Raw genomic sequence first — 27,819 nt, forward strand, 5'->3', positions numbered from 1 at the left:
GCTTTGCATTTTTGGCTCCTACCTGTGTGTCCAGATTTCATGTTACCCTGCTTTGTTTCCCCATCTCTCTATGTCCCTGCCACACAGTCTCATTTTTATTCTTTAAAACTCCAAGTTCATCCCCACCTCGTTGCCTTTGCACTTGCCATTCCCTCCGCCTGGAATACTTTTTCCAAATATCTTAACATGACTGACTTCTTCAGGCCTTCAGAAAGCCTTCAGGAAAGTAACCAACACCAACTAGGTATCACAAAACTCTACATTTTCTTTCTAACATGCATTGCTATCTATAGCTAAAATTATCTGTTTTAGCTATATATATGTATGTATATATACTTTGTGTTTCTGGTTTCCTTCCAACAAAATGTAAGGCCTTTGAAGACAGGTTGCTTATTTTTTTGTTTACCACTGAAAACTCCATACTTAATACAGAGCATGACACATTCAATAAATGTTTATTAAAGTAAGTAAATGAAAAACGCAAGTTGTATTATATATTATGTTGAACTTCTCTAAGTTGTATACCTATCTATTTTTCTCCTTAGATTGTAAGCTTCTTGAGACCAGGGACTATGTATTAACTATATATCCCCCCACAGTATCTAGTGTATCAGACTGTCATAGTAGGTATTCACTAAAATTTTCTTATAGGAATTGAATTGAGTAACTCTATCCTTCACTAAGCTATACTTATTTTTCCAAATGTAAAAGGCATTGGATTCAGTAAAACTTGGCCACAGCCTCAGCTCTGCTACTTAAGAACTATGTGACCATTGTCAAGTTGCTAAACTTCTCTGAGTCACTGATTGTTCATATGAAAAATAGGAATGATAAATGCCTCTGCCTAATGCAAAAGGTAGTTGTGAGGGTTAAATTGCCTGTGTGTTTTCCTCTCAGATTAAACTACAAACTGTTCAAGGGCAGAGATAATTGCTACTTCTTTGCCTCATCTTTATAGAGTAACCTCATAATATAAGCACATATATAAGTCGATAATAGCTATCATTTATTGAGCACCTACTATGTCACAGACACTATAATAGATATCTTTCATATGACACATTAATTTAATCCTTAAAACCACCACGTAAAAATAAATATTAGTATCCTCATTTTATAGAGGAGAAAAATGGGCACCTATAGAGATGAAGAAACTTGTGTAAGACCACAGAGTTAGTCACTGTCAATGCTGAGATTTGATAGCAAGTTTGTGTGAACAACTAATTATCAGTGCTAGTACTTATCATTTTTTTAACTACCCAAGATGCATTCTTTTCCTGAGAGTTCCCCAACTGCCTTGATAAATCCTGATAGCTGCTAGAAGCCCAAGGAATCCCTGGAAGCTCTTTTCTTCAGTTCCTCCTGCTCATGATTCTAGGACAGCTAGGGTGTGATCCCATGGCCTGAATTTGGCCATTTATCCCAAAGCACTGAGTCTTGATCAAGGTGAGAGTGGATGGGAGTTCATTCTTATCAGCAAAGATTCCTGTGCAGCACTCTTCTGTAATCTCTTGCCACTGACAACTTCTGGGGTTGCTCCTCTTCTGTTCCAAGCCTGGTTCACCATTCTACCCTTCTATACAATGCATTCCCTGATAGCCTTCCAGTAAGTTGTTTTTGTCTTTAAATTCACCAGTTTCTATTAGCATAAACAGAACTCCAACAGATATGCTATGCAAAACAAAATGGTATGAATTATAATAAATTCTCAAAAAACAATGAATAAATAATAAATATGTTAATGAATAAATGTCCCTACTTATATGTAAGCATGTAAAATATTAAGTAATAGACTAAACACGACATAAAAATACATCATAAAAATGGAATGCCACAAGATAGTATATAATTAATTGCCAAACTAATAGCTTAGGCTATAAATGCTGTAGGAGTTTAGAGGAGAAAAAAGAACACAGCGAGCTTGCATGATCTGAGGGCGCTTCATAGCTCAATAAATACTCATTGAATGAAGTCTGAGTATCATTTTCTAAGGTGAACTTGAGGAAACCAATGAATACAATTCTCCTCTCAGAGACACAAAGTGTGGGGCATTGGAATGACTCAGCACAGAGCCATTCGAACTACTCTTCTTCAGGACTATGCGATTCAACAGAGGCCTGTTACAGAAAGACAGGCTTATGCCACAGTCGTCTTAACTGCTTTCAGTCAACAAAGCCTATATCAAGCAGAGGATCCCAGCCATCAGTTGAGGTGCTAGAAACTCATAGAGGAGTCAAATTAGACATCCAAAAGTATACTATCTAAGTGAAGAATAGAGACAAATAGAATGCTATGAAAACAATGCATAATTAATTTCATATAGAGAACTGCCTAGAGATTGAGAAAGCTTTCAGACGGGGCACTTTACCCAACTGGGGTCAAGGAAAGACTTTTAGAGGAGAGCTGCCTAGCTAGGTGTTCAAGGATGGATAGAATTGACAAAGGAAGAGGCAGAAGAGACATCTAAGAAAAGAGATCAATATATGCAAAAATTCAGAGACAAAAAACACCAAGGTGTGTACAGGTGGAGTGTGAAGCAGGTGGTGACGAGATTAGATCCAAGTGAAAAGCAGGAGATGGATCATGGAGGGTCTAGTATGAGGTGACACTGTAGACACAAGGATATAAAACCTTCATTGACCAGATCTGAGTCTCAGGCTTGCCTTTGGAGGCTGGAGAGGAATCAATGTCATTCAAACTACATGAGCTGAAAGCGAAAGGGAATGATATCCTGGAGAATTATCAGGGAGCTATTACCAGAAAAGTAAATAGATGCGAGGTAGGAAATAGCTGATAATACGTACTATTATTTCTCCTAAAGAGAAGATTAAAATAGCTTCATCACAATCTGTTAAGCATAAGGACTCAATAATATTTACACTTCTTACTCATGAATAATAATTTAAATTTCACAATGTGTAGAAATCTGTATAAATCTGCTAGATTGCAAGCACCAACAGGGCAAAGACATTGTCTGTCTTGTAACTATCATGCTTAGTGCACAGTAGGTGCTCAACTAAATGTGTTTAATAAACAAATGAATGAATGCATATATTACCTTATTTCATGTTCACCATCAATTTTACAAGGTGGGTATTTTTATTTTCATTTTATAAATAGATATATTATTTAAGTAATTGATAAACTTTTTTGTGAGAAAATATGTAATCAGATGATTCATTTTTTTTAGACATTGAATATTAAGAAGATGGAACTTATACAATTTCTCTAAGAATGTTGTAATGTTTCCTAGAGGAAAACAAAAAAATTTTGTCATTCTAAATGGCTGGTTTCTTTTGCTATAGCGACACCTACTGTTATTGCCAATACTTTGTTTTCAGAAAGAAATATTGGGAAAATAACAATATGTTTAAGTTATAATTAAAAAGTCTCTTACTATGATTTTTATTTTAATGGCTTATGAGTTATAGTATTTAGGAAGGTTAAAAGAAAATGTATACAATTTATACACCTTTGAAATATGTATGAATGAAATATTATCAAATACTATTAAGTAATTAGCAATAAAATTATCATTACCAGATCTCTCTACATACACACACACACATATATATATATTCATATTACATATGCACATATAAGGCATTTTAAAGAATAATTCCAGTACTTTTAATACTAAGCTTAGAAAACTTTAGACATTTTGTCAGCTTGATTTCGGACGCACACAGCAGTAAGCGGCAGCCTGCAGCAAGCAGCAGCAAGCAGTAGCTGGAAGCAAGATCTTAGTTCCCAGGCCGGGAGTCCTAACTGCTAGACCACAGATACCAGCTGTTAGCGCCTGGGTCCCTAGTTCTTGCCTTGTCAGGAATGAATTCAGGCGAGGAGGCAGAGGATAAAGAGAAAAGTAAAGTTTATTGGAAAAGCAAAGTACATGCAGAAAGACGCATGGGAGAACTCAGAGAGTCGCGCCGTTGGGAAGTTTAAATCCTTTATAAGGGGGGCAGTTTTCCGGGTCTTTGTTTCCCTTATCGCCAATCATCTTGCTTTGACCCTCCTGGCTAATTAGTCTCAGGACCCTCCTTATAGGTGCGCACACACCTCTCAGTCAATATGGATAGGGAGGGTGGGAGGGAGGGAGGGAGACAGAAGAGGGAAGAGATATGGGAACATATGTATATGTATAACTGATTCACTTTGTTATAAAGCAGAAACTAACACACCATTGTAAAGCAATTATATTCCAAAAAAGATGTTAAAAAAAAAAGATGGATCCCACTATGAAGGCATCTGGGAGAAGCAAGACTCATTATGGTCTGGCGTTGTCCCCTGACTTTTGACCCTCAAGGAGCCGTTTTGCACATGCATAGTGTCTCCGGTGTCCCCAGAAGGGGGCAGGGGGTGGGCGGAGATGCCTTGATCCTTTATTCAAACAAAGTTTTGCCCCTCTTTGTTCTTGCCATGACTGTTATCTTAAAACATCCACAAGAGACAAAGCTTGGCTATTTACCCCATCTCTGTCATTGCTTCCATTTCAGAGAGTAAACAGGAGGCTGATTTAAATGCCTAACCTGAAGCCCACCTCTCTCCTGTCTCAGGAAATGCGAACAGGGGGCTAGTTGTAAGTGTCCAGCCTGAAGCCCACTTTTTCCTGCCCCATGAAATATAAAAAGAAGGCCCGTTGTAAATGTCTAACCTGGAATCCATCTGTCTCCTGCCTCAAGCTTGGTAAGCCTTGTACATTTGAAATGTAGTATTAAAGTAGTAGAATGTTTACTCTAAGGTGTTAAAAAAATTATATTAAAATGTATATTTTGAATAGTATTAAAGATAGCTTATGTACTCATTTATGCTCACTTTAATAATTTTTTAATTCTAATTTTTTTTCTCTTTTTTAAGGGCTAGAAAGAACCCTAAGAGAACGCTAGGCCCGTTTCACAGAGTCTAAGAAACTTGTACTTAAATTAGCTTCAGGAATGTAAGCAACTCCTCTATTTCCGTAGTGCTCTGGAATGGAAATTTGACATCTTCCTCATATTGTAAATATCAGTAATTTTAAGACTTCTTCTTTGGTTTTCATTTTGGTGAAACAAATACAATAATTTACCTAAAGTTGTCTAGGTTAGGAGTAAGTTAACATTATTGGCTAAAGTTTATTGAATTTTTTCTGTGACCAGGCCATGCTAATTGCTTTACAAAAATTATCTTGCTTAATGCTCACAATTAAAATCCTGAAGTCCTAAACCTCCATATTGCAAACAAGGAAACATAGGCACAGAGATATCAAGCTACTTTCCCAAGATGGAACAGCTAGTAACTGGCAGTTGGAAATATTAATCCCATGACATTCAGACTCCAAAGGCCAGAGCTCAACCTAGGATCACGTACGTATATTTTGACACATGAAAAATAACATGCAATTTTAAAAGGGAAAAGGTGAAATTTGAGAAAAGGGAAGGTCATGTGTAAGGGAAAAGATCTCTGCACACCTAAGCTCTCCCTCTGCAACCCTTGCCCCAACACTCCCAGCAGGATATAACCAAGTGGGAAAAACTGAGCATAAAATGAATTAACATGATATACCTAACTCCACAGTACAATTTTTATTTGAACAATAACACGCTTTTTAGAAAACATACATGGTACAATAATCAAATAGTACAGAAATATAATATTATATAGAAATCATGAAGCAAAACAACAATTAATCATGGTGATCATCAGAGCATACCACCAGCTGTAAATATCTTAATATAGTTAAAAGTAGGCTGTAAAGATCAACAAATCCAAGCATTATTAGAACTAAAATGGAAAAGAATCTCAGGGCTGGAGATCTTTTCTATCATCTCAAAATGTAGTGTTATCAGTAAAGAGTCAAGGAAAGTTCCTGAAAAGACAGATTTCATAGCTATCGGCATTCTTATTCATTTGAAGTAATTTCTTTTTTACATAGATATTTATAGAGATATGGATGAATGTATAGGATGACATCTACATAGATATGGATATCTATAGCTAAGCTTAGCCCTCCTGCCTGGTCTTCCACATTATCACAATGATATAATAAAAAGAAAAAATGTCAGTATTCATATTTTGAGGAGAACACTAGGCAGGCACTAAGAAGGACAGAAAGAAATGCAAGAATGGTGAAAAATGAAGCAAATTGGCAGAGATATGAAAAACTAATATCAGATAGAAGAGTTTCATATATTAATGAATGGAAGTTGGGAAGAAATGATAACTTCCAACTTGGATTGTTACAGAGGACTCCAAAATAGGGATTATAAAGTGGATTTTTTAAAAAATTGATTGTCTTACAGATGCAAAGAAAAACAGGGAAACTTTTGGAAGTAAGGGGGAGGAGTCAAGTTTACAAACAGAAGTGTGAGGTCAAGACTGTTCAATATACATTCAGAGACAGTGCTGGATTAGTTTGCCTAGAGAGCAGATATCCTAGAGAGGATGCAGGATTAGTGTCAGAAAAGGTAGATTCATAGCCTACTATGAACTATGCTGAATGTGAGGCTAAAGAGTTGGTAGTTCATCTATTCGGCAATTCAATTTTGAAAGATTTTGATCACAAGGATGATACTACAAAAGTAGTATTTTAGGAATAATATTGGTAGAAATGTAAATGATAGACAAGGGAGGATAAAGTTAGAGGTGACCAGGTGAAAGTTGCTACATTAGTTCAGGTATGAGATTGTGAGAGTCTGAATTAGGTCTATCAGGCTGAAAGTAGTAAGAAGAAAACATGGATGATGCCAAGATTAAATTTAAAGGATTTGGCAAATAGCAAGGATCCTGGTTATTATGCTTGAGTGTGGATGCAGGCTACAAACAGCAAGAAGAAAACAAAATAGAATAATGACTCTGATAGATCAGCTATCGTGCAGCCTCAAGCTTTCAGAATGGCAGCCCATCAGGTAGGGGGTAAGTACTTCTAGGAGAAGAAAAGAGAGTAACAACAAAATTGTTAGGAACAGAAGACCTGAAAAGTACACAGAATGTGCAATGATTGGTAGATGTGTTACACAGAATGAAAGGATATTATCTAAATAGTTAGTAATGACTACACCAACCAAGCCAATTTGTGCAAAATCTAAGCTGTCTGGACCAAGCAACAGAAAAAGATTTAGGAGAGAGAAGAAATAAGAAAATTAAGCAAATGGCAAGCAGCCAAGGAGGCAAGCAAAACAAGTGTCAGGGGAAAATAGAAGCACTGGAAGTAAAAAACAGCTGTCAGGTTGACAAAAAAGAATTGAGTTAACAATGGATATAGAGGTGGTAGTACAGCTCTGAAGTCTAGTATGACTACAAAATTCAATGTTGTTCATTTAATCACCATTACAGTGACTATTTCCAGGAACAAAAATTAAGAATCCATTTAGTAACCAGTCCAGATTTACTTATAAAGGCAATGGATAGAATGCTAGATATATGACACCTAAGAAGGAAGGAAGGAGAGAAATTAAGTGAAAAGAGAATTCAAGCCATATAAATCATCTCCCTAGGCCCCTGCTATCTTATAGGAATGTTCTTCCTTGGGATCTTCGTATAGCACCCAACTTCCCTTCATTCAGTCCCTGCACAAATGTCATCTCCCCAACCTCACTAGCTAAGTGAACCACTCACTCAGTCAGCTCAGTCACTCTTTAACTCCCTAATATGTTTTTGTTTTCTTTATAGAACTTACCGCTATCTGAAATTATATTATGCCTTTACTTTTGAGTATTTTATTTTCTGCCTTGGTCTAGGGCAAGCACATCATCTTTCTTGCTCATCACTGCATTATACAGCTTTGAAAAGTGCCTAAATGTTTGTTGACTGAATGGATAACAACATTTTCGCATTGATGTTCTAATTCACACAAACCTAGGTTGAAATTCTGACTCATCTGTCTATAGTTTTGCAGTAGACATGTGCTTTCTTTCTTCCCAGCATATTCTGGAGAAGCTCCCATCCTTAATCATAGTCTAAGTGGCTCAGGAGAATTGCTTCACCTTCCAGCTCCAAGGGTAGCAACAAACACAGGATGGGTCACTCAGAGAACCCAATCACCCTGGCCACAATGGTTTGTTCATGGATTGGCATGGAGTCCAAATTAAGTCAATTCAGACTAATTCCCAGGGCTTTTTCTGGAGCTATCCAGTACATGTACTCTCTGGGATCTCTTACAAGTAAAATCTAAGCTTGGAGCCACCAGCAGCCCCTTTTGTTATTGCATGGAAGTAGATGCTGGAAAATAAATCCGACATGGAGAGAAATATAAAAGATGTGAAAAAAAGGACAAATTTCTGATGACAAGGTTTGAATACCTGGATCTAATGATGCTCTCAACTTTCCAAGAATGTGCGACAATCGAAACCATTGTTTAGGGCTTCCCTGGTGGCACAGTGGTTGAGAGTCCGGCTGCCGATGCAGGGGACACGGGTTCATGCCCCGGTCCGGGAAGATACCACATGCTGCGGAGCAGCTGGGCCCGTGAGCCATGGGCCGCTGAGCCTGCGCGTCCGGAGCCTGTGCTCCGCAACGGGAGAGGCCACAACAGTGAGAGGCCCACGTACCGCAAAAACAAACAAACAAAGAAAAACATTGTTTAAGCTAATTTGAGTTGGATTTCTCTCACTGGCAATAGAAAGAGTCCTGACTAGTGAAAATTGTGAGAATTTGGGAGAGTCTCAATTCAGTTATTTGCAAAGCAGTGATAATAACACCTGTGGGTTGTAAAGAAAAATCAATAATAGTTTAAATTTAAAAAAATAAAATAATAACAAAATACCGAACACATAGTAGATAATAAATGGTAAAAGTGGCTCATGAATTGTTTATAAAAGATATACTAGCAAGAGCAGCAGCAGCAGAGTTAATAGTTTGTGGGACATAATTGCTCGTGTTCAAAATAAGTGATAGAAAAACATTTTAATGTCAGATCTGTCCATAAAAGAGAGGGCTGATGTGAGCTAAATTTAGCAATCTGACATGGAGGGAAATCTAACAGATGTGAAAAAAAAAAAGACAAATTTCTGATGACAAGGTTTGAATCCCTGGATCTAATGATGCATGAAATCTAAAACAATGGAAGAGAGAAGATAGATCATAGACAAATATGGATGGGAGGGAAAAACAAAAACGTCAGCAAAGGTCAGCAAATTAGGGACAGGAGTTGATAAGAAATTATAGAGAAATGAGCTTTGAAATAATAGAGACAAAAAATACATATACAGATGAGTAAGGGACAGTTGAGATAATATTACAATCATATGTACTCATCCTGTCACAGAGACCCTGACTTGATTCACTGGACCAATGACATATTTTGAAATGTCAGAAACTTTACCTAATGTAGTGTATCTTGAATTAATTTACCCAAATAAATAATCAAAGTTAGGTAAAGACATCCTCTTGAAATGTGAACTCTTCTTTCTCAAGATAAAAGCAAAGCTTAAACAGTTATCCTCGCTCTGAAAGAGAAAATGACTACCTGTACATGACTTGAAAAGAGCTAGTCATGGAACTAGCGAAAGGATCAGCACAGTGTGCAGTCCTCTACATCAAAAGGGCAGCTGGTCACAGTATTTGTAATTTTTTTTAATCAACTAAATACTGTTGAGCATTATTGTATCAAGCAACTATGTGAGCAGTGCTCAGTGAGAAGATGAACATATTCCCCTATTGAGTTCAAAGGTAATTGAAAATAAATAAAACTGTATATATGAGAGAGACTTTCAAGATGGCAGATAAGTAAGACGTGGAGATCACCTTCCCACAAATACATCAGAAATACATCTATATGTGGAACAACTCCTACACAACACCTACTGAACACTGGCAGAAGACCTCAGACTTCCCAAAAGGCAAGAAACTCCCCATGTACATGGGTAGGGCATAAGAAAAAAGAATAAACAGAGACAAAAGAACAGCAACAGGACCTGCACCTCTGGAAGGGAGCTTTTAAGGAGGAAAAGTTTCCACACACTAGGAAGCCCCTTCACTGGTGGAGACAAGGGTGGCGGGGGGTAAGCCATGGAGCCACAGAGGACAACTCAGCAACAGGGGTGCGGAGGGCGAAGCAGAGAGATTCCCACACAGAGAACCGGTGCTGACCAGCACTCACCAGCCTGAGGCTTGTCTGCTCACCTGCCAGGGCGGGAGGGGCTGGGAGCTGAGTCTTGGGCTTCGGAGGTCAGATCCCAGGGAGAGGACTTGTGTTGCTTGTGTTCTAGCTGCTACCTTAGTTCTCAGCTTTCAAAACGAGGACTATTTAAAAGTGTGTGCTAAAAACTGGTGGGGTAGGAATTTCTACCACTCATTTACCTGTCCCCATCCCTCCAAAGTTCCCCTCTCCCCTGCCAGAAACATCAGTTTGAGTAACTATCTGCTCAAGAAAATACCTTCACAAGAGCCAAGAATTCCAGGCAAGGGATTACAGCACCTGGGTGAAGCACAGAAATATGAAAGGATACAATGAAGATGGTAGGAAAGACAGATTCACACGACTCACGTTACCTCTCTCCCAAGCCCCAGCAGCCAGCAAGGAGAGAGATACCATCCAGAGAAGAAGAGTGAAGTGAGTGCCAGACATTACCCTGAGCCCCAGAGCTGGCTGCCCAGCACCAGGCTGACTCCTGCCATATAGTCCACCAAGTCCACTTCTGAGCATATAGCTGAAGGAAATGAAAACACTATCTTGAAGAGATGTCTTCAACCCCATGTTCAGTGCAACATTATTCACAATAGCCAAGATAGGGAAACTACCTACATGTCATCTAAAAGGATAAAGAAAATGTGAATATCATTCAGCCATCAAAAAGAAGGAAGTCCTGCCTTTTGTGACATCACGGATCGACCTTGAGGGTATTATGGGAACTGAAATAAGACAGAGAAAGACAAATACTGTATGATATCACTTATATGCAGAATATAAAAAGCAGAAATCACAAATAAATAGGGGGTAGAATAGTGGTTGCTAGGGGCTTGGTGTGGGGTGGAAATGGAAAGATGTTGGTGGAACGGTACAAACTTCCAGTTATTTCTGGGGATCTAATTACAACATGGTGACTATAATTAACAGTACCGTATTATATACTTGAAACTTAAGAGAGTAGAACTTAAATGTTATCACTACACACATACATACGCACACACAAAATGGTAATTATGTGAGGAGATAGAGGTGTTAATGTTATTGTGGTAATCATTTTGCCATATATACATGCATCAAATCACATTTCACATCTTAAATTTACTTACACTATGTGTCAATAATATCTCAATAAACCTGGAAAAAGACTATGGGCCATTTAAATATCACTATTATATTAAACCTATAAAAGGTTGTTATAAATAAAAATTGGTTACATATCTCAAAGAACACATTTGAAAAGTCATCAAAGTAAAAAAAAAAAGAGGTAATCCTGGTTTTATTTTGTTTTGTTTTTTTCTATTGCCTAATATTGTTAATACTGATTAGGCATCAGTTTTGAATTGGGAATGATATTAGTTAATGCATATTGAGCGCTTACTCTGTACTCAGGCTCCTTTATTTTTCACAATAAACCTATGAACTGGAAGCTACTATTATTAAACCTTTTTATAGATAAGGACACTAAGACACAGAGAGGTTAAGTAATTTGCCTAAGTTTTAAAGTAAACAACCTAGTGTTATATGTCTAATATAAAAATTTAACATATATTTATGAGCACCTATCTTTGTGTCAGAAACTTTAGGAGACATTGATTATTGAATAGTAAACATGGAGTATTTGAAATTGAATATTTTAGTGAACAGGAAGTAGAATTTTATTATTGGAATCTCGATGTGTAGATAATATGCTTTCAGCAGACATGTGAGTAATCATCATCGTGCTGCTCCTTACAACAGATTTGTAAGTCAGTCAGGCCTGCATTTAAATCTTGCCCACATCATTAATTATATAACCTAGTGTACTAGAGCTCAACATTTAAGTCTCAATATCTTCATCTGTAAAAATCATACCAGTCTTGTTGGGTTATTGTTAGGATTATAAAAGATGCACATTAAATGCAATAGAATAACGGGTCCATAGGGGTTCCTCACTAAATGACGGGGGGGGCAGGCAGAGTTCGCTGTCAATCTCCCCCTTCCTGGATAAGAGAGTGTTCATTTTGCTCAGTTGACAGCAGGCCATGTGCTTCAGGACCTTTCTCCAGCCCTAGGAGTGAAGCTCTATTAGTCCTAGCCAATTGTAATGATCCTGTTCTCTCTCTGGAGATTGGTTCAGCAATGGACTCGTGACATGATTTTGATCAGTAAGCCTGAGGGGGTTGTCTGCTGAGTGGTGGAGGGATTTCTTGAAAAGTTCTTTCTTGCTGCTTAAGTAAGAGCAAAAAGCAAGAGTTTTCTTTTTTCAACCTTTAATATTATTGTATAAATATATATGTCTTGTTTTTCCTGGTGCCATCTCATGAGGCAAAAAGCTAACTCCCTGAATAGGACCGAATGAAAGACAGAACAATTCCAGGGCTCGATGATATTTCAAAACCACTATATTAACTGTGAAAATTCCCTAATTTTTGCTTTGTGAAATAATTATTTCTACATTTTAGACTATTTTAGTTGGGTTTTGGGGGTAACTTTCAGGCAAGAACACCCTAACAGATGAGCATTGTCATCATAATGGTTATTATTAAAGAGAAGAATGTGCATTCCACTCAAAAATTTATCTCATCCTAAAAAAGAAGGAAACTGCAAAAATTTAGCTCCAAGCTCATACTTAATCCTCTCTGAGAGAGCAGTATGTGATTGGTCCGAGATTGACTTTTATTGGACTACTGTGTTAATGGTGGGATCCTTGTACCTAAGCGTTTTCAGGAAATGTCACCTTGCTTTTTTTCTTTCATTTCTGCCTCAGGTTTGGCAGATAGTTTTGTTTCCTGTTATCTGGTATGTCTATGTATTATTTATATATTTATGCAACAAATATCTATTGAGTGCTTACCATATACTATGCCTGATATAAGGTGCTAGTACCAGAGTAGGCTTTCCTGAGAAGGGACAAGTGATATAAGGTAGAAAGGATGAGTTGAAGCTGACTAGGTGAAGTGGGAGGAGATATCTGTGAAACAACAGGGATAATGGTGCACTTGAAAAGTGGAAAGCCCGAGGTTTTGAAACATAAACGGCAAGGGGCTTATAGGCACAAGATGAAGTTAGAGAAGTAGGTAGAGGGGATGTTAAGTACTTTGATTTTTACCCTAAGAATAAGAGGAAGTCTTTGAAAACAGGTTTTAGTAATGAGAAACATGGTTAAGTTTTTATTTTGAAAAGATCGCTTGGGTGCAACATGAAAAACAAATTGAAAGGAGGCAAAAGTGGATGTGGGGAGATGAGTTAAGAGGTTTCTGCAGTTTTCTGGGTGAGAGGTGTGTGGGTGACTTCAATTAGGGTAAGAGCAGTGGAAATAGATGAGTACAGATTTGAGAGTAATTTGGAGGTAAAATTGACCAGACTTCTACAGGGAATGAGATAGACTGAGATGCGCTGCTAGATATTTGGCTTGCTGAATAGTAGTTATGGTGATTTACTGAAAGAAAACTGTAGTAGTGGATTTGATTTTGGGGGTAAAAATGTTATGGCTTTGGTTTTGAACATGTTTAGTTAAGCATCTTACCACAGTGGAGGTGTTGAATAAGCAGCTGGATATAGGTATATGGAACTTAGAGAACAAATCTGTGCTAGAGGTATACATTTTGGAGTTATCATTAAACAGGACAATTGAAATCATGAGGGTGACTGAAATCATATGGGAGAAAGACTGGAGCATGAGATGATGGCCTAGGACTGAGACCTGAGAAGCTGCAATATTTATTGATTAGGTAGAGAAAGATGAGCCTGAAAAGAAGATGAAGAAGAAAGATCCAGAATGGAGAAAAATCAAGAGAACTGGTATTGCAGAAGAAAAATAAAAGATGGCTGCTGTAAGCAGAAGAGAGAGGAGAACCAGTGGTGAGTGTTCTGAGATTTAGGACTGACAGAAGTCTATAGGGTTCAGTTCCTTTAACAAGATCTCCTTTGATGGAGGGAAAGGGGTTTAAACCAGATTAGAGTATGTGGAGGAATCAGGAGAAGGAAATAGAGACAGTGAATAAAATTAATTGTTTAGGAGCTTGACTGTTAAGGAGGAAAAAAAAAAGATGGAATGGAGTTTGTAAGAAGGAATATGTGAGTAAAATAGTTTATTTATTTTTTAAAATATTGAATAGAATTGAACATATTGAATTTGGGAAAGATCTAGCGGAAATGACTGAAAATATTATATAAAACACAGACCAGTTAAATGGTGAAGTATGTCTCTTTGGGAAACCAAATGAAGAGAGAGTCAAATCACAACCTGAGTCATTTACTTGAGAAGGAACACCTTGTCTACTTTAAGAAGGAAGTAGGTGTAGAAAATGTATATAGATATGGGGAAAGTTTCAGATCTGGTAAAAGATTTTGAGAGAGTTTCTGTCATATGGATTCTATTTCTTTATAAATTAGGAAGTGAAGTCATCTTCTGAAAGTAAGTTTGGAGTTGGGGTATGTTACATGTTTGAAGAGAGAATGAAATGTTTGAAATTGACATGGCTTACTTTGGCAGAAACCGACAGTCTCCTTCAATACGCTGGTTATTGGGTATGTGAGGTGTGTGTATCAACTTTGCTCTACCAATACAATCATCTTTTAAAAACATTTAGGGGGACTTCCCTGGTGGTCCAGGGGTTAAGACTCCACGCTCCCAATGCAGGAGGCCTGGGTTTGATCCCTGGTCAGAGAACTAGATTCCACATGCTGCAACTAAGAGCCTGCATGCCACAACTAAAGATCCCACACGATGCAACTAAAGATCCTACATGCGGCAATGAAGATCCCAGGTGCCGCAACTAAGACCCGGCACAGCCAAATAAATAAATAACAAAACAAAAAGCACACCTAGGAATGTGGGTCTCAACACATAGAGTCAGAGCTGTAGGTATGAGAACTCCACCTTAGCCTCTTAACCAAGCCATATTCTCCAATGTAGTTTTTCTCAGAGTCTTAGGTTAGAGATTTTAGAATGCTCATTCAAGTCTTTAATGACTCATGCTTTGGTCCAAGTTACATCAATAATTCTTGTATTTTTCCTCCTCAACAAGGAACTCAGAAGGGAAAGGGGTAACTTCCATCTTGAAATCCTAATCTTCATACTAGACAAAGGGTTTTTTGTAGACAAGAACAAAATATCATGTGAAACATAAATGGATCATGTTTATTTTTGTCTAAGTTTATGTTGAATATGAGCCTATGTAAGTTTTTAAGTCTACTTTGTTCACTTTGTTACAGAATAACCTTAATTATTTTATTTATTCAAAAAAAATGTTTATTGAGCACCTACTTTGCTCTAGGCATTACCCTGGGCCCTAGAGATACAGTGATGAACTGCAAAATCAACAATACCTTCATACGGGCTCCCCAGCCCCAGGCCGGGAGGCCCAGATGGGGGAACCCCGGGCTGGGGCCCCCCTGGACGATGGCAGCGGCTGGACAGGAAGTGAGGAAGGAAGCGAGGAGGGCACTGGCGGCAGTGAGGGGGCGGGGGGAGACGGGGGCTCAGACGCAGAGGGTGTCTGGAGTCCAGACATCGAGCAGAGCTTCCAGGAGGCCCTGGCCATCTACCCACCCTGTGGCCGGCGGAAAATCATCCTGTCCGATGAAGGCAAGATGTATGGTCGGAATGAACTGATTGCCCGCTACATCAAGCTGAGAACAGGGAAGACTCGAACTCGCAAACAGGTCTCTAGTCATATCCAGGTTTTGGCCCGAAGAAAATCGAGGGAAATCCAGTCCAAGCTCAAGGCCCTGAAGGTGGACCAGGTTTCCAAGGACAAGGCTTTCCAGACAATGGCCACCATGTCCTCAGCCCAGCTCATCTCAGCACCTTCCCTGCAGGCCAAACTTGGTCCCGCCGGTCCTCAGACCCCAGAGCTTTTCCAGTTTTGGTCGGGGGGTTCTGGGCCCCCCTGGAATGTTCCAGATGTGAAGCCATTCTCGCAGGCACCGTTCTCCTTGTCACTGACTCCTCCATCTACTGACCTCCCAGGGTACGAGCCCCCCCAAGCCCTCTCATCTCCTGCTTTGCCCCCACCTGCCCCATCACCCCCAGCCTGGCAGGCTCGGGCTCTGGGTACTGCTCGGTTGCAGCTGGTAGAGTTCTCAGCCTTTGTGGAACCTCCGGATGCAGCTGACTCTTACCAGAGGCACCTGTTTGTACATATCAGCCAGCACTGCCCCAGCCCCGGAGCGCTCCCCCTCGAGAGTGTGGACGTCCGGCAGATCTATGACAAATTCCCTGAGAAAAAGGGTGGTCTGCGGGAGCTGTATGATCGTGGGCCCCCCCACGCCTTCTTCCTGGTCAAGTTCTGGGCGAACCTGAATTGGGGCCCGAGTGGCGAGGAGGTGGGGGCCGGCGGTAGCAGTGGTGGCTTCTATGGAGTGAGCAGCCAGTACGAGAGCCTGGAGCACATGACCCTCACCTGTTCCTCCAAGGTCTGCTCCTTTGGCAAGCAGGTGGTGGAGAAGGTGGAGACGGAGCGTGCCCAGCTGGAGGACGGGAGGTTCGTGTACCGCCTACTGTGCTCACCCATGTGTGAGTACCTGGTGAATTTTCTGCACAAGCTGCGGCAGCTGCCTGAGCGCTATATGATGAACAGTGTCCTGGAGAACTTCACCATCCTCCAGGTGGTGACAAACAGAGACACCCAGGAACTGCTGCTCTGCACCGCCTATGTCTTCGAGGTCTCCACCAGTGAGCGGGGGGCCCAGCACCACATTTACCGCCTGGTCAGGGACTGAAGGGGGACCCCAGAAGTGGCTCACCCCCGGAATACCCTCCTCCCAGGAAGGACCTCCAGCTTTCCTCACGTTTCTTACTTGGCGGGGGGGTGGGGGTGGGTGGGCTGCTCCCTCTTAGGACCTTAAAAGCTCAGTGGTGAGTTGAATGGGCTGGGACTGAGGGGGAAGGATGGATCCTGATATTGGGACCTCACAGGGGTGTCTGAAAGGACAGATCACTCCAGAGCATTTGACACTGGGGACAGGAGTGAGACAACCGGTGGGACAGCACTCGTTTCTGTCTCTGACAGGCATCCTCCCCCTTCTCTGTTTTGGAGGTCTTGGAGGGCCCCAGTTACACATTGGCTTGTCCCTCTCTGTTTTTCAGCACCCCCCTTCTTCCCAATCTGCCTCTCCTTACCAGCCCCATCCCAGGACCCTGATATTGAATTTTGAAGGTTAACCCTTTCTGTGCAGGAGTAGAGCCAGGTGGGCCCTGGAAATATTTTTTTTTTTAATATAACAAGAGATATTTATAAGTGGGTGTTAGGGTCGTGACTTTTTCTCAGCTGGGCAAGCAGTGGGGTGAGGCTTTTAAATCTCATGTCCTCTTCTAAATGAGCCGTGGGGCTAGACTGTGTTGCCTCCTTCTCCTCCCCTCCCCCCAAAGTGTGTTGGTTTGTGTTTTGACAGAGGATAAAGCTATTTTACCAAAAAAAAAAAAAAAAACAATACCTTCATACCTTCATGGAACTCATATTCTAGAAGGTGGATTAGATTTATTTTAAATAAACAAATATATAATATAATATTACTTCAACAGCAGGGTAAGAGCATAAAAAGTGATGGAATATATGAAGAGAAAAGGTTGTGGATAATATAGATAGGGTCAGGAAGGGTCTATTTGTGGAGATGATATATGAACAGGGGCCTGAAAAAAATAATTGAATAAGTCATGAAAAATCTAGGGCAAAAATTTCCAGGCAAGGAGAACGGTAAGCACAAAACCCCTGAGACTGGAACAAGTTTGGTTTATTTTTGAAAGAATTAAGAACGTTGCTAAAGAAGGCTAAATCAGGAGAGAGTAGTAAGAGATAAGTTAGAGAAGTAGGAAGTAGTAGAAGAGTTCAGTGAAGGTGGATATCAGGACCATGGTGAATTATTTAAATTTTATTCTAAGGAGGATGGAGAATGATTGAAGGTTTTGTGTAGATGAATGCTGTATTTTATTTTATTTATTTATTTATTTTTATTTTGGCTGCATTGTGTCTTCGTTGCTGCCCGCAGGCTTTCTCTAGTTGAGGCAAGCGGGGCTACTCTTCCTTGCGATAAGCAGGCTTCTCATTGCAGTGGCTTCTCTTGTTGCGGAGCATGGGCTCTAGGCTTGCGGGTTCAGTACTTGTGGTTCGCAGGCTCTAGAGCGCAGGCTCAGTAGTTGTGACGCATGGGCTTAGTTGCTCCGCGCGACATGTGGGATCTTCCCGGACCAGGGCTCGAATCCGTGTCCCCTGCATTGGCAGGCAGATTCTTAACCACTGCACCACCAGGGAAGTCCCGAATACTGTATTTTAATTTTCCTTTGGCAAAGATCACTCTGGCACCTGTCTGAAAGTTTGACTTCAAATGTTTAGATTATTTGGAGGTATTTTATCCATCTGGGGAAGAGAGGAAAGTGGTTTGGGCTAGGGTGGTAATGAGTAAGATGATGAGGAAATGTTGAGTAGGGTTATGCTTAGAAGATAGTTATGCTCTCTTATTCATTTGTCTTTGTAGAAATACATATGCTTTATGTTGTAAATTCTCAAAGGACAACAGTTGAGCTAAGAAATCATTAAAATATTTTTTAATCTTATTAAAGGAACTAAGTGCTTTAAAGTCTAATAACAGGTATAACATACCAAGATAATTAATGTCTTTGAGAGTATACTGAGCACAAGAGCAAATAAGCCCACACGGGTTTGTGGTGGTCAGTGAATGTATACTGCTCTCCTTCCCACGTGAAGGTAAATGCAAACTTCTTTGATTATTTTTGTTGTTGCTGTTCATGGGGCTTAAACAGAGCACATTCACCCGATTATTGGTCACATGTCAAGTATCAGAGACTGTGTTGTTTTGTTCCAAAAAAAAAATGACATATCCACTCAACAGCTGTGATTAGAGCTACCTCATGATCAAGTTTATGGTGGGCTATTGTCATTCTCCTCAGTCCAGCTCATTTTGCAGCAGAGGTACAGTTGTATTGAAAGAGCAAATGAAGGGGATCACTACCCCAGAAACCTATAAATCTTTAGAATTTCAGTATATATCTGCAATTCCATCTGGATACCATATAGTTTGTGACAATATTTTTCCTGAGCGAGGGGAAATTTTATGGACTTCCCTTTGACCATTTCTAGTACCATACCTGAGGACTAACCTGGGGTATATGTCATCCAGTAAGTATATCTCTCCCAATTTTGAATCCAGGAACCAGAAAAATTTCCACAGTATAGGTTCACAGACCAATTAGTAATATTGTAAGGTCAGAATTCCATTTATTATCTGTCTCCATAAGCCACACTCTAACCTGAAGACTATAATGACGTTTCAGTTCTCTTACTATCAGTCAGTCTATTGTATTCAGTAGACCTCAAAAGATCTTGGTATTCTTCTCCTGCATGCAATTACTACCAGTCCCTTTGAAAATAAAGACTGAACATGCTATTGTTTATATTTGCCACAGCTTTACAGAATCCTTTCTCAAGAGACTCTAGACTCGTTTCAATTGATGAGCACTGAGTATGAGAAATGACTCAGATCTGGAAGCTAGGTGAATGGTTTTCATATTTTATTTGGATAACATCAAACTTTTGCTTGCCAACTTTTGCTTTTCTTTGTTATACAAATCATGAAATATTGTATTCTGCTTCCCATCTATCTCACATCTAGGAATATGTTGTTTTATTAGTAAATACCAAAGAAGTCTTCAGCCAAAGAACTATTCTGGCTTTGTTTCCTGTTATGGTAATTATAGCCATGTTGCCTCTGATATTTACATACCTCTTACACTGGACCTCTAACTATTCCAAGAATCTATCATCCTTATTCACATTAAGGACCCAATAATGTGGCAGTATCATCAACTGTCAACCCTAGTATGAAAAGACAGCTGCACTGGGTTTCTCAGCGATGACTATGCCCCTTTCACTGGTGTACTCTTTACTGCCTTAGTGAAGGAAACACGTTTGGGGCCCTTCTGGTGATCATAGTCCCATGGTGGATTTTCTGTTCTTGTGTAACACATTTATTTTAATTTACCCACCATCTTGACTCTTCTGACACCTTCCTCAATTCTCTGCCAAAGCAGATCTACCATCTCATGTCATTTACTGCACATGACCATCATCTTTAAGCTTGAAGAAGCCTTTCTCACATTGTATTAAGCTCAACTTCAGGTTAAATTCTGAGATATAAAAGAGTATTACCATGTCTATAAACTCTCCACTACTCAGTCTTATTATCTTCTCATTTCCTCCTAGTTTCTGACTGCATATATATTAACCAAGACATGCAATAATTTGTTGACTAAACTGTTTTTTTCCCCTAGCAGGGAAATTATTTTCCTGCTCTGCTGTAATGCTAAATATTGCCTGGAAGCTCTGAAGGGAGCTAGGGTGGTTTAAGAAAATAACAAGCATCTTTTGGTAAGGTATTCGACTCATGTGCAGTCTTTACTTATTTTCTAGGAAAAAGGAGGCTGTTCTACTCTAGCAAGTGGAAAAGTATTCCACAAGGTTAAAAAAGAGACTCCTGGGTTCAAGATTCTCAGACATATCCTCCCAGTTTTTATCATGTCAGGTCTCTGCGTTCTACTATTTTCCTAGCAGTATTCGGATTTCATTATAGGACACCTGTTGAGGCAACCTTCCTTATATCTGTTATTTAAGCCAAGATATAAGGGTATGCATAAGCCAACAAGTACTTTGTCATGGATGACAATGCATATAGGTGGTGTTGGCCTTGAAGATTTACATTAATCATTGCACATAAAACTCAACTCAAAATTTTTTTCCAAAATACTTATGTCCAAACTCTTCCCCCAGATATTTTGTACCAATTGATCAAGAATGAGGCCTGGACATGAGCATATTTTGAAAGGCACTTAGAGATTTGGTATGCAACAAGGATCAAGAAGTTCTACTTGGGGCTTCCCTGGTGGCGCAGTGGTTGGAAGTCCGCCTGCCGATGCAGGGGACACGGGTTCGTGCCCCGGTCCGGGAGGATCCCACATGCCGCGGAGCGGCTGGGCCCGTGGGCCATGGCCGCTGAGCCTGCGCGTCCGGAGCCTGTGCTCCGCAACGGGAGAGGCCACAACAGTGAGAGGCCCGCGTACCGCAAAAAAAAAAAAAAAAGAAGTTCTTCTTTAGTTTATAAAACTGTATCCTACCTACCATGCTGAAGAAGAATATCTGAATATATAAAGACTGATTCTAAATTTGAAGGAAAGAAATTGGAGTGGACAACTATTTACATGTATAGAATTGATCAGATTTCTATTAAATAAATAAGAAAGCATGTAAACAAGTTTAAAATTCACATTAAAAACAAAACCTTGAGCTTTTTAAAAGTGGGAAGAACTAAAGTATATGTCTATAAAGAAAAAATGATGTTCCTAAATACAGAAAATTATTCAGTCCATCTTATTTTATTGTTCTGTAGCCCTAACCAATTTTAAGTGATGTCTTTCATCTTGTGGTTTTTCTGTGTTCTTTATTTTTAATTAACTTCAAAAAAATGACTTAGATGATTTGTATCTAGATTGCCTAGGGAAATCCTAGAACTGTATTCACCTCTTGTCTATCTTGTAAAGTGCTCAAGCTCAAATCATGTCAAATGCTATTTTGGCTAGTAAAGCTACAAATAAAGGTTGAAAAGTAGGGGATTATATATTTTCCTCTCACAGAGGTGATTGGAAAACACATTCCTCCCTTCTTATAGGTGATGATTCTGTGAAACTATGTGATAATAGATGACCTGGTAAAATATGTATATAACTCAGGGACCATTATTACTTCAGGCTTAATACATTGGAAGCTTTGATCCTGCCCTTGCCCCCCAAGATCAATTAGTCAGAGTAGAATTTTTTCTGTCTTTCTGTATCTCTGTCTTGCTGTCCCTCTCCAATTCGTCCTTTTCTGTCTGATTTTATGTCTCTCGGTAGCACTATTTAAGGTATCACCTTCTGAGATTTTACTACCTCTTGTCTGACATTCCTCTCTTTCTAAGTTTGCAAGAGCTAGATTTTGATTGACAACAAAAGCTTATCATGTAAATAAATCAGTGTCTGAGGGTGGATATTATTGATTTTGACTTGAATATACAATCTGGGTTAATTTGTTCATTAATAACTATTAATGAACTATCACAATTTGGAAACAAAATTGTTGCACTCAATCATCACATGACTCACTTCATCATGTATTCAGCCATCATATGAAAGTATGTTTCTGTTTGTATTTTGTTAACAAATCTCTTTGTAAACTCACTGTCTTTTCTCATCCTCTGACAATGTGTGTATTGTCAAGACACTGCATTTGTGCTGCTTCAATGTGTACGTTGTAGTCACTCTGAATTTTTGCATATTATTATCATTTAGAATTCCTCCTTTGACACTAATTTATATTGAAAATTGAAAAGTGATTTTAGCACAGTTCCAGGATAAAAGATTAATACATAGACAATGAGTAACTGGATATCAAAATATTCAAAAAATGCAGCATCATTTGAGATGACATGATAACCAGGAAATTCTTAGGGGTACATGTGACAAAAGATATGAAAGAATTTTATCCTGAAAACTACAAAATATTGCTGGATAAATGAAAGGTGACATAAATAGAGAGATGTACCATGTTAATGGATAGGATAACATGGGTATAATTAATATGTCAATTCTATACAAATTGATCTACAGATTCAACTCAATTCCAATCAAACTGCCAGTAGGCATTTTCCCCCTAGAAATTGACAAGCAGATCCTAAAATGCCTATAGAAAGGCAAAGGATCTAGAATAACAAAATGACCTTTGTAAAAAAAAAAAAATGTTGGAGTGCTTATATCACCTGACTTCAAGACTTAGTAAGTTACAACAAACAGGATAGAATTAAGTTAGACAAATACATTAGTGGAATAGAATAGAGTCCAAAAATAGACCTGCATATATATGGTCAAATGATGTGTGACAAAGTTACAAAGGCAATTCCATGGAGAAAGGATAGTCTTTTCCAAAAAAGTATTGTTTCAGCAAATATATATCCACATGTAGTGAACTTTGATTAATACCTTGAACTGTATGCAAAAATTTACTCCAAATGGATCATGGATCTAAGCATAAAACCAAAACTTGTTAAACTTCTAAACTAAACAGAGGAGAAAGTGAAATTAGGTTAGGCAAAGATTTCTTAGATAAGACACCAAAAACATAATCCATAAAAGAAAAAAATGTAAATTGGACTTTATAAAAATGAAGACATTTTGTTCTTTGAAAGACATTGATAAGAACATGGAAAGATAATCACAGCCTGGAAGAAAATATTTTCAAATTAAATATATTATAAAAAAAGTACCTTTGTCATATGTGTGTCCTCATTATTTACAATAGTTATAGCCTATAATATTATGTTGCTGTGAGCACTGAATTAGTCAATTCTGAGCCATCGCTCCCAGGAGAAACATAGGGTTAGGTTCCTGTGAGCCTGCAGTCACAATATATTCATCATCTGATGAGTACAAATCTTGTTTTAAGTGTGTTTCTGTTAAAGACGCCTCATTTAATATACATTGTTTATTCATTAATATTGAATTCATGGCCAACAGCACTATAATTCATGACAAAACAGAGCTTATCTAACACACTATAAGGCACATCACAGCCTTCTTACACTTAGGAACAGTAAACAGCACTTGAGCACTGTGCTTGGGGGTCATTTTAAATAGCAAAATTATTAAGGAAAAGCCCCCAAATGTGAAAACATGATACTGAGCAGATCATGAAATGGACACTTGTTTACAGTATGAGAGTTGAAACAAGAAGGCAGAGTTTCACCTTGTTCAGCTTCAGATGGGAGCACACACATTAGGGAACTCAAAATGTCCATCTCTTTGCACATGTAGATAAACAATTATATATATATGTAACATGACAACATTTCTTTTTTGTCATGTTTAACTCATTTTGGGGAAGGAGAAGTTAGTATTGGGAGAAGTAGAACATTTGGGAGAAGTAATGTATTTTGGCTGTGGCAGACACAATTTAGACATATTGTCTTTGTCTTTTGCTTGAGGGGACACATTCTTGCTTTTTGTTTCATATTCACTTTTTTAATTAAAAATATTTTATTGGGCTTCCCTGGTGGCGCAGTAGTTGAGAGTCCACCTGCCGATGCAGGGGACGTGGGTTTTTGCCCCGGTCCGGGAAGATCCCACATGCCGCGGAGCGGCTGGGCCCATGAGCCATGGCCGCTGAGCCTGCACGTCCGGAGCTTGTGCTCCACAATGGGAGAGGCCACAACAGTGAGAGGCCCGCATACCACCAAAAAAAAAAAACAATTTTATTGAAGTAAAATTGGTATATAAGTTTCAGGTGTACAACATTATGAGTCAATATCTGTAAACACTACAAAGTGACTACCACCAGAAGTCTAGTTAACCACTCATCACCATAAAATTGACCCCCTACATTTTGCCCACCCAAATGGCAGTGTGATTTCACTCTCTTTTGTGGCTTAGTAGCATTCCATGGATTATTTATTTATTTGTTTGTTTGTTTGTTTACAACATCTTCTTTATACACTCATCCATCGATTGACACTTAGGTTGTTTCTTTACTTTGGCTTTTGTAAATAATGCTGCAATAATCATAGGAGTGCATGTATCTTTTCCAATAGGTTTTGCTTTTGTATTTTTCAGGTAAATATTCAGAAGTGGAATAGCTAGATTATGTGGTAGTTCTATTCTTTTTTTTTTAAAGAATCTTCATATTGCTTTCTATAGTGGTGCATCAATTTACATTCCCACGGTGTAGGGTCTTCCCTTTTCTCCACATCCTCTCCAACACTTGGGATTTCTTGTATTTTTGATAATAGCCATTCTAACAGCTGTGAGGTGATATCTCATTGTGGTTGCCTCATTATGGACTTGCATTTCCATAATAATGAGTGATGTTGAACATCTTTTCATGTGCCTGTTTTCCATCTGTATGTTTTCTTTGGAAAAATATCTGTTCAGATCCTCTGTCCAGTTTTGGATTTTATTGTTTGTATTTTTGTTGTTGAGTACATGAGTTCTTTATATATTTTGGATATTAACCCCTTGTCAGAAATCATTTACAAATATCTTCACCCACTCAGTAGGTTGACTTTTCACTTTCATGATTTTTTCCTTTGCTGTGCAAGAAAATTTTTAGTTTTGTGTAGTCTCATTCATTTATTTTTGCTTTAGTTTCCCTTGCCTTTGGAGTCAGATCTACAAAAATATCGCTAAGAGAGCTTACTGTCTATATTTTCTTCTTGGAATTTTATGGTTTCAGGTCTTATATTCTAGTCTTTAATCCATTTTGAGTTAATATTGGTGTATGGTGTAAAAAAGTGGTTTAGTTTCATTCTTTAGCATGTGGTTGTCCAGTTTTACCAACACCATTTATTGAAGAGACTGTCCTTTCACCATTATATATTATTGGCTCCTTTGTCATAAGTTAATTGTATATGCATGGGTTTATTTCTGGGCTCTCAATTCTGTTCCATTTATCTGTGTGCATTTTTTTATATTTTATATTGTTTAATTACTATAGCTTTGTAGTATAGTTTGAAATCAGAGAGTTTGATACATCCAGCTTTGTTCTTTCTCAAGATTGCTCTGGCTATTTGGGATGTTTTGTGATTCTAACTTTGTTCTTTCTCAAGATTGCTCTGGCTATTTGGGATGTTTTGTGATTCCAGATAAATTTTAGAATTATTTGTTCTAGTTCTGTGAAAAATTGCATTGGAATTTTGATAGAAATTGTATTGAATCTATATATTGCTTTGGGACGTACAGACATTTTAACAAGATTGTTTATTCTGATCCATGAGGACAGACTATCTTCCATTTATTTATGTTGTCTTCAATTTCTTTCATCAATGTCTTGTAGTTTTCTGTGTATAGGTTTTTTACCTCCTTGGTTAAATTTATTCTTAGGTATTTTATGATTTTTGATGCAATTATAAATGGGATTGCTTTCTTAATTTTTATTTCTGAAAGTTTGTCATTAGTGTATAGAAATACTACAGATTTATATATATTGATTTTGTGTCCTGCAACTTTACTAAAGTAATTTATTGGTTCTAACAGTTTTTGGTTTTTTTTGTTTTGTTTTGTTTTGTTTTGTTTTTGGTACAGTCTTTAGGGCTCTCTCTATATAACATCATGTCATCTGCAAATAGTGACAGTATTACTTCTTCCTTTTTTGATTTGGATGCATAATTGCTGTGGCTATGTCCAATACTGTGTTGGATAAAAGTGGCAAAATTAGGCATCCTTGTCATTTTCTTGATCTTAGAGGAAAAGCTTTCAGGTTATCACTGTTGAGTATGATGTTAACTGAGAGATTTTCATATATTGTCTTTATTATGTTGGGGTACTTTTCCTCTGTACCCACTTTGTTGAAAGTTTTTATCATAAATGGATGTTAAATTTTGTCACATGCTTTTTTTGCATCTATTGAGATGATCATATGCTTTTCATCCTTCATTTAGTTAACGTGGTGTATTTCACTGATTGATTGATTTGTGGATGTTGAACCATCCTTGCATCACTGAAATAAATTCCACTTAATCATGGTGTATGATCATTTTAATATATTGTTGAATTTGGTTTGCTAATATTTTGTTGAGGATTTTTGAATCTATACTCATCAATGATATTGGTCTATAATTTTCTTTTCTGTGGTATTCTTTTCTGATTTTGGTATCAGGATAATGTTGTCCTCATAAAATGAGTTTGGAAGTGTCCCCGCCTCTTCAATTTTTTTGGAAGAGTTTGAGAAGGACAGTTATTAAATCTTTTGTGAATGTTTGGTATAATTCACCAGTGAAACTGTCTGGTCCTAGACTTTAGCTAGTTGGGAGTTTTTAAATTATTGCTTCAATCTCCTTATTTGTTATTGGTCTGTTTAGATTTTATATTTCTTCATGATTTCCTTGGTAGGTTGTAAGTTTCTAGGAATGTATCCATTTCATTTAGGTTGCCCAATTTGTTGTCATATATTTGTTGATAATAGTCTCTTATGATCTTTTGTATTTCTGTGGTATCATTTGTAACTTCTCTTTCATTACCAATTCTGTTTATTTGAGGCATCACTCTTTTTCCTTGACTTGTCTAACTAAAATTTTGTCAGTTTTGTTTATCCTTTCAAAGAACCTGCTCTTAGCTTCATTGATCTTTTCTATTGTATTTTTAGTCTCTATTTCATTTATTTCCACTCTTATCTTTATTATTTCCTCCCTTTTACTAAGTTTGGGCTTCACTTGTTCTTTTTCTAGTTTTTTTAAGATGAAAATCTAAATTTTATTTGATGTTTTTCTTGTTTCTCAAAGTAGGCTGTATTGCTGTGAACTTCTGTCTTAGAACCGCTATCGCTGTACCCCTTAGATTTTGGTATGTTTATTTCTGTTCTCACTTGTCTCTAGGTATTTTTTGATCAATGATCCATTGGTTGTTCAGTAGCATGTTGTTTAATTTTGTGGGGTTTTTTCCAGTTTTCTTCTTGTAATCAATTTCTGGTTGCACTTCCTTGTAGTGGGAGAAGATGCTTGATATGATTTCAATCTTTTTGAATTTATTGAGACTTGTTTTGTGGTGTAACATGTGATTTACACTGGAAATATTCCATGTACATTTGAAAAAAATGTGTATTCTGCAGTTTTTGGATATAACATCCTCTCTCTCTCTCTCTCTCTCTCTTTCTCTCTCTCTCTCTCTCTCTCTCTCTCTCTCTATATATATATATATATAT

General features: G+C 38.2%; 1 protein-coding gene across 2 annotated transcripts; it reads left to right on the plus strand.

Annotated features, from left to right (window-relative positions):
- The first annotated feature begins 15,430 nt into the window (after positions 1-15,430).
- On the plus strand, positions 15,431-17,304 carry LOC101284906 (transcriptional enhancer factor TEF-4-like). 2 transcript variants are annotated; one of them, XM_033418130.2, is made up of 2 exons: positions 15,431-16,504; positions 16,544-17,304. In XM_033418130.2, the coding sequence occupies exons 1-2, from the start codon at positions 15,455-15,457 to the stop codon at positions 16,808-16,810; spliced, it is 1,317 nt and encodes a 438-aa protein (XP_033274021.1). In that variant the 5' UTR covers positions 15,431-15,454; the 3' UTR covers positions 16,811-17,304. The 2 variants fall into 2 exon arrangements, with proteins under 2 accessions (XP_033274021.1, XP_033274020.1); XM_033418129.2 differs by having other exon boundaries at positions 15,431-17,304.
- The last annotated feature ends 10,515 nt before the right edge of the window (positions 17,305-27,819 follow it).

This window comes from Orcinus orca, chromosome 17 (genome assembly GCF_937001465.1).
Source record: "Orcinus orca chromosome 17, mOrcOrc1.1, whole genome shotgun sequence".
NCBI lineage: Eukaryota > Metazoa > Chordata > Mammalia > Artiodactyla > Delphinidae > Orcinus > Orcinus orca.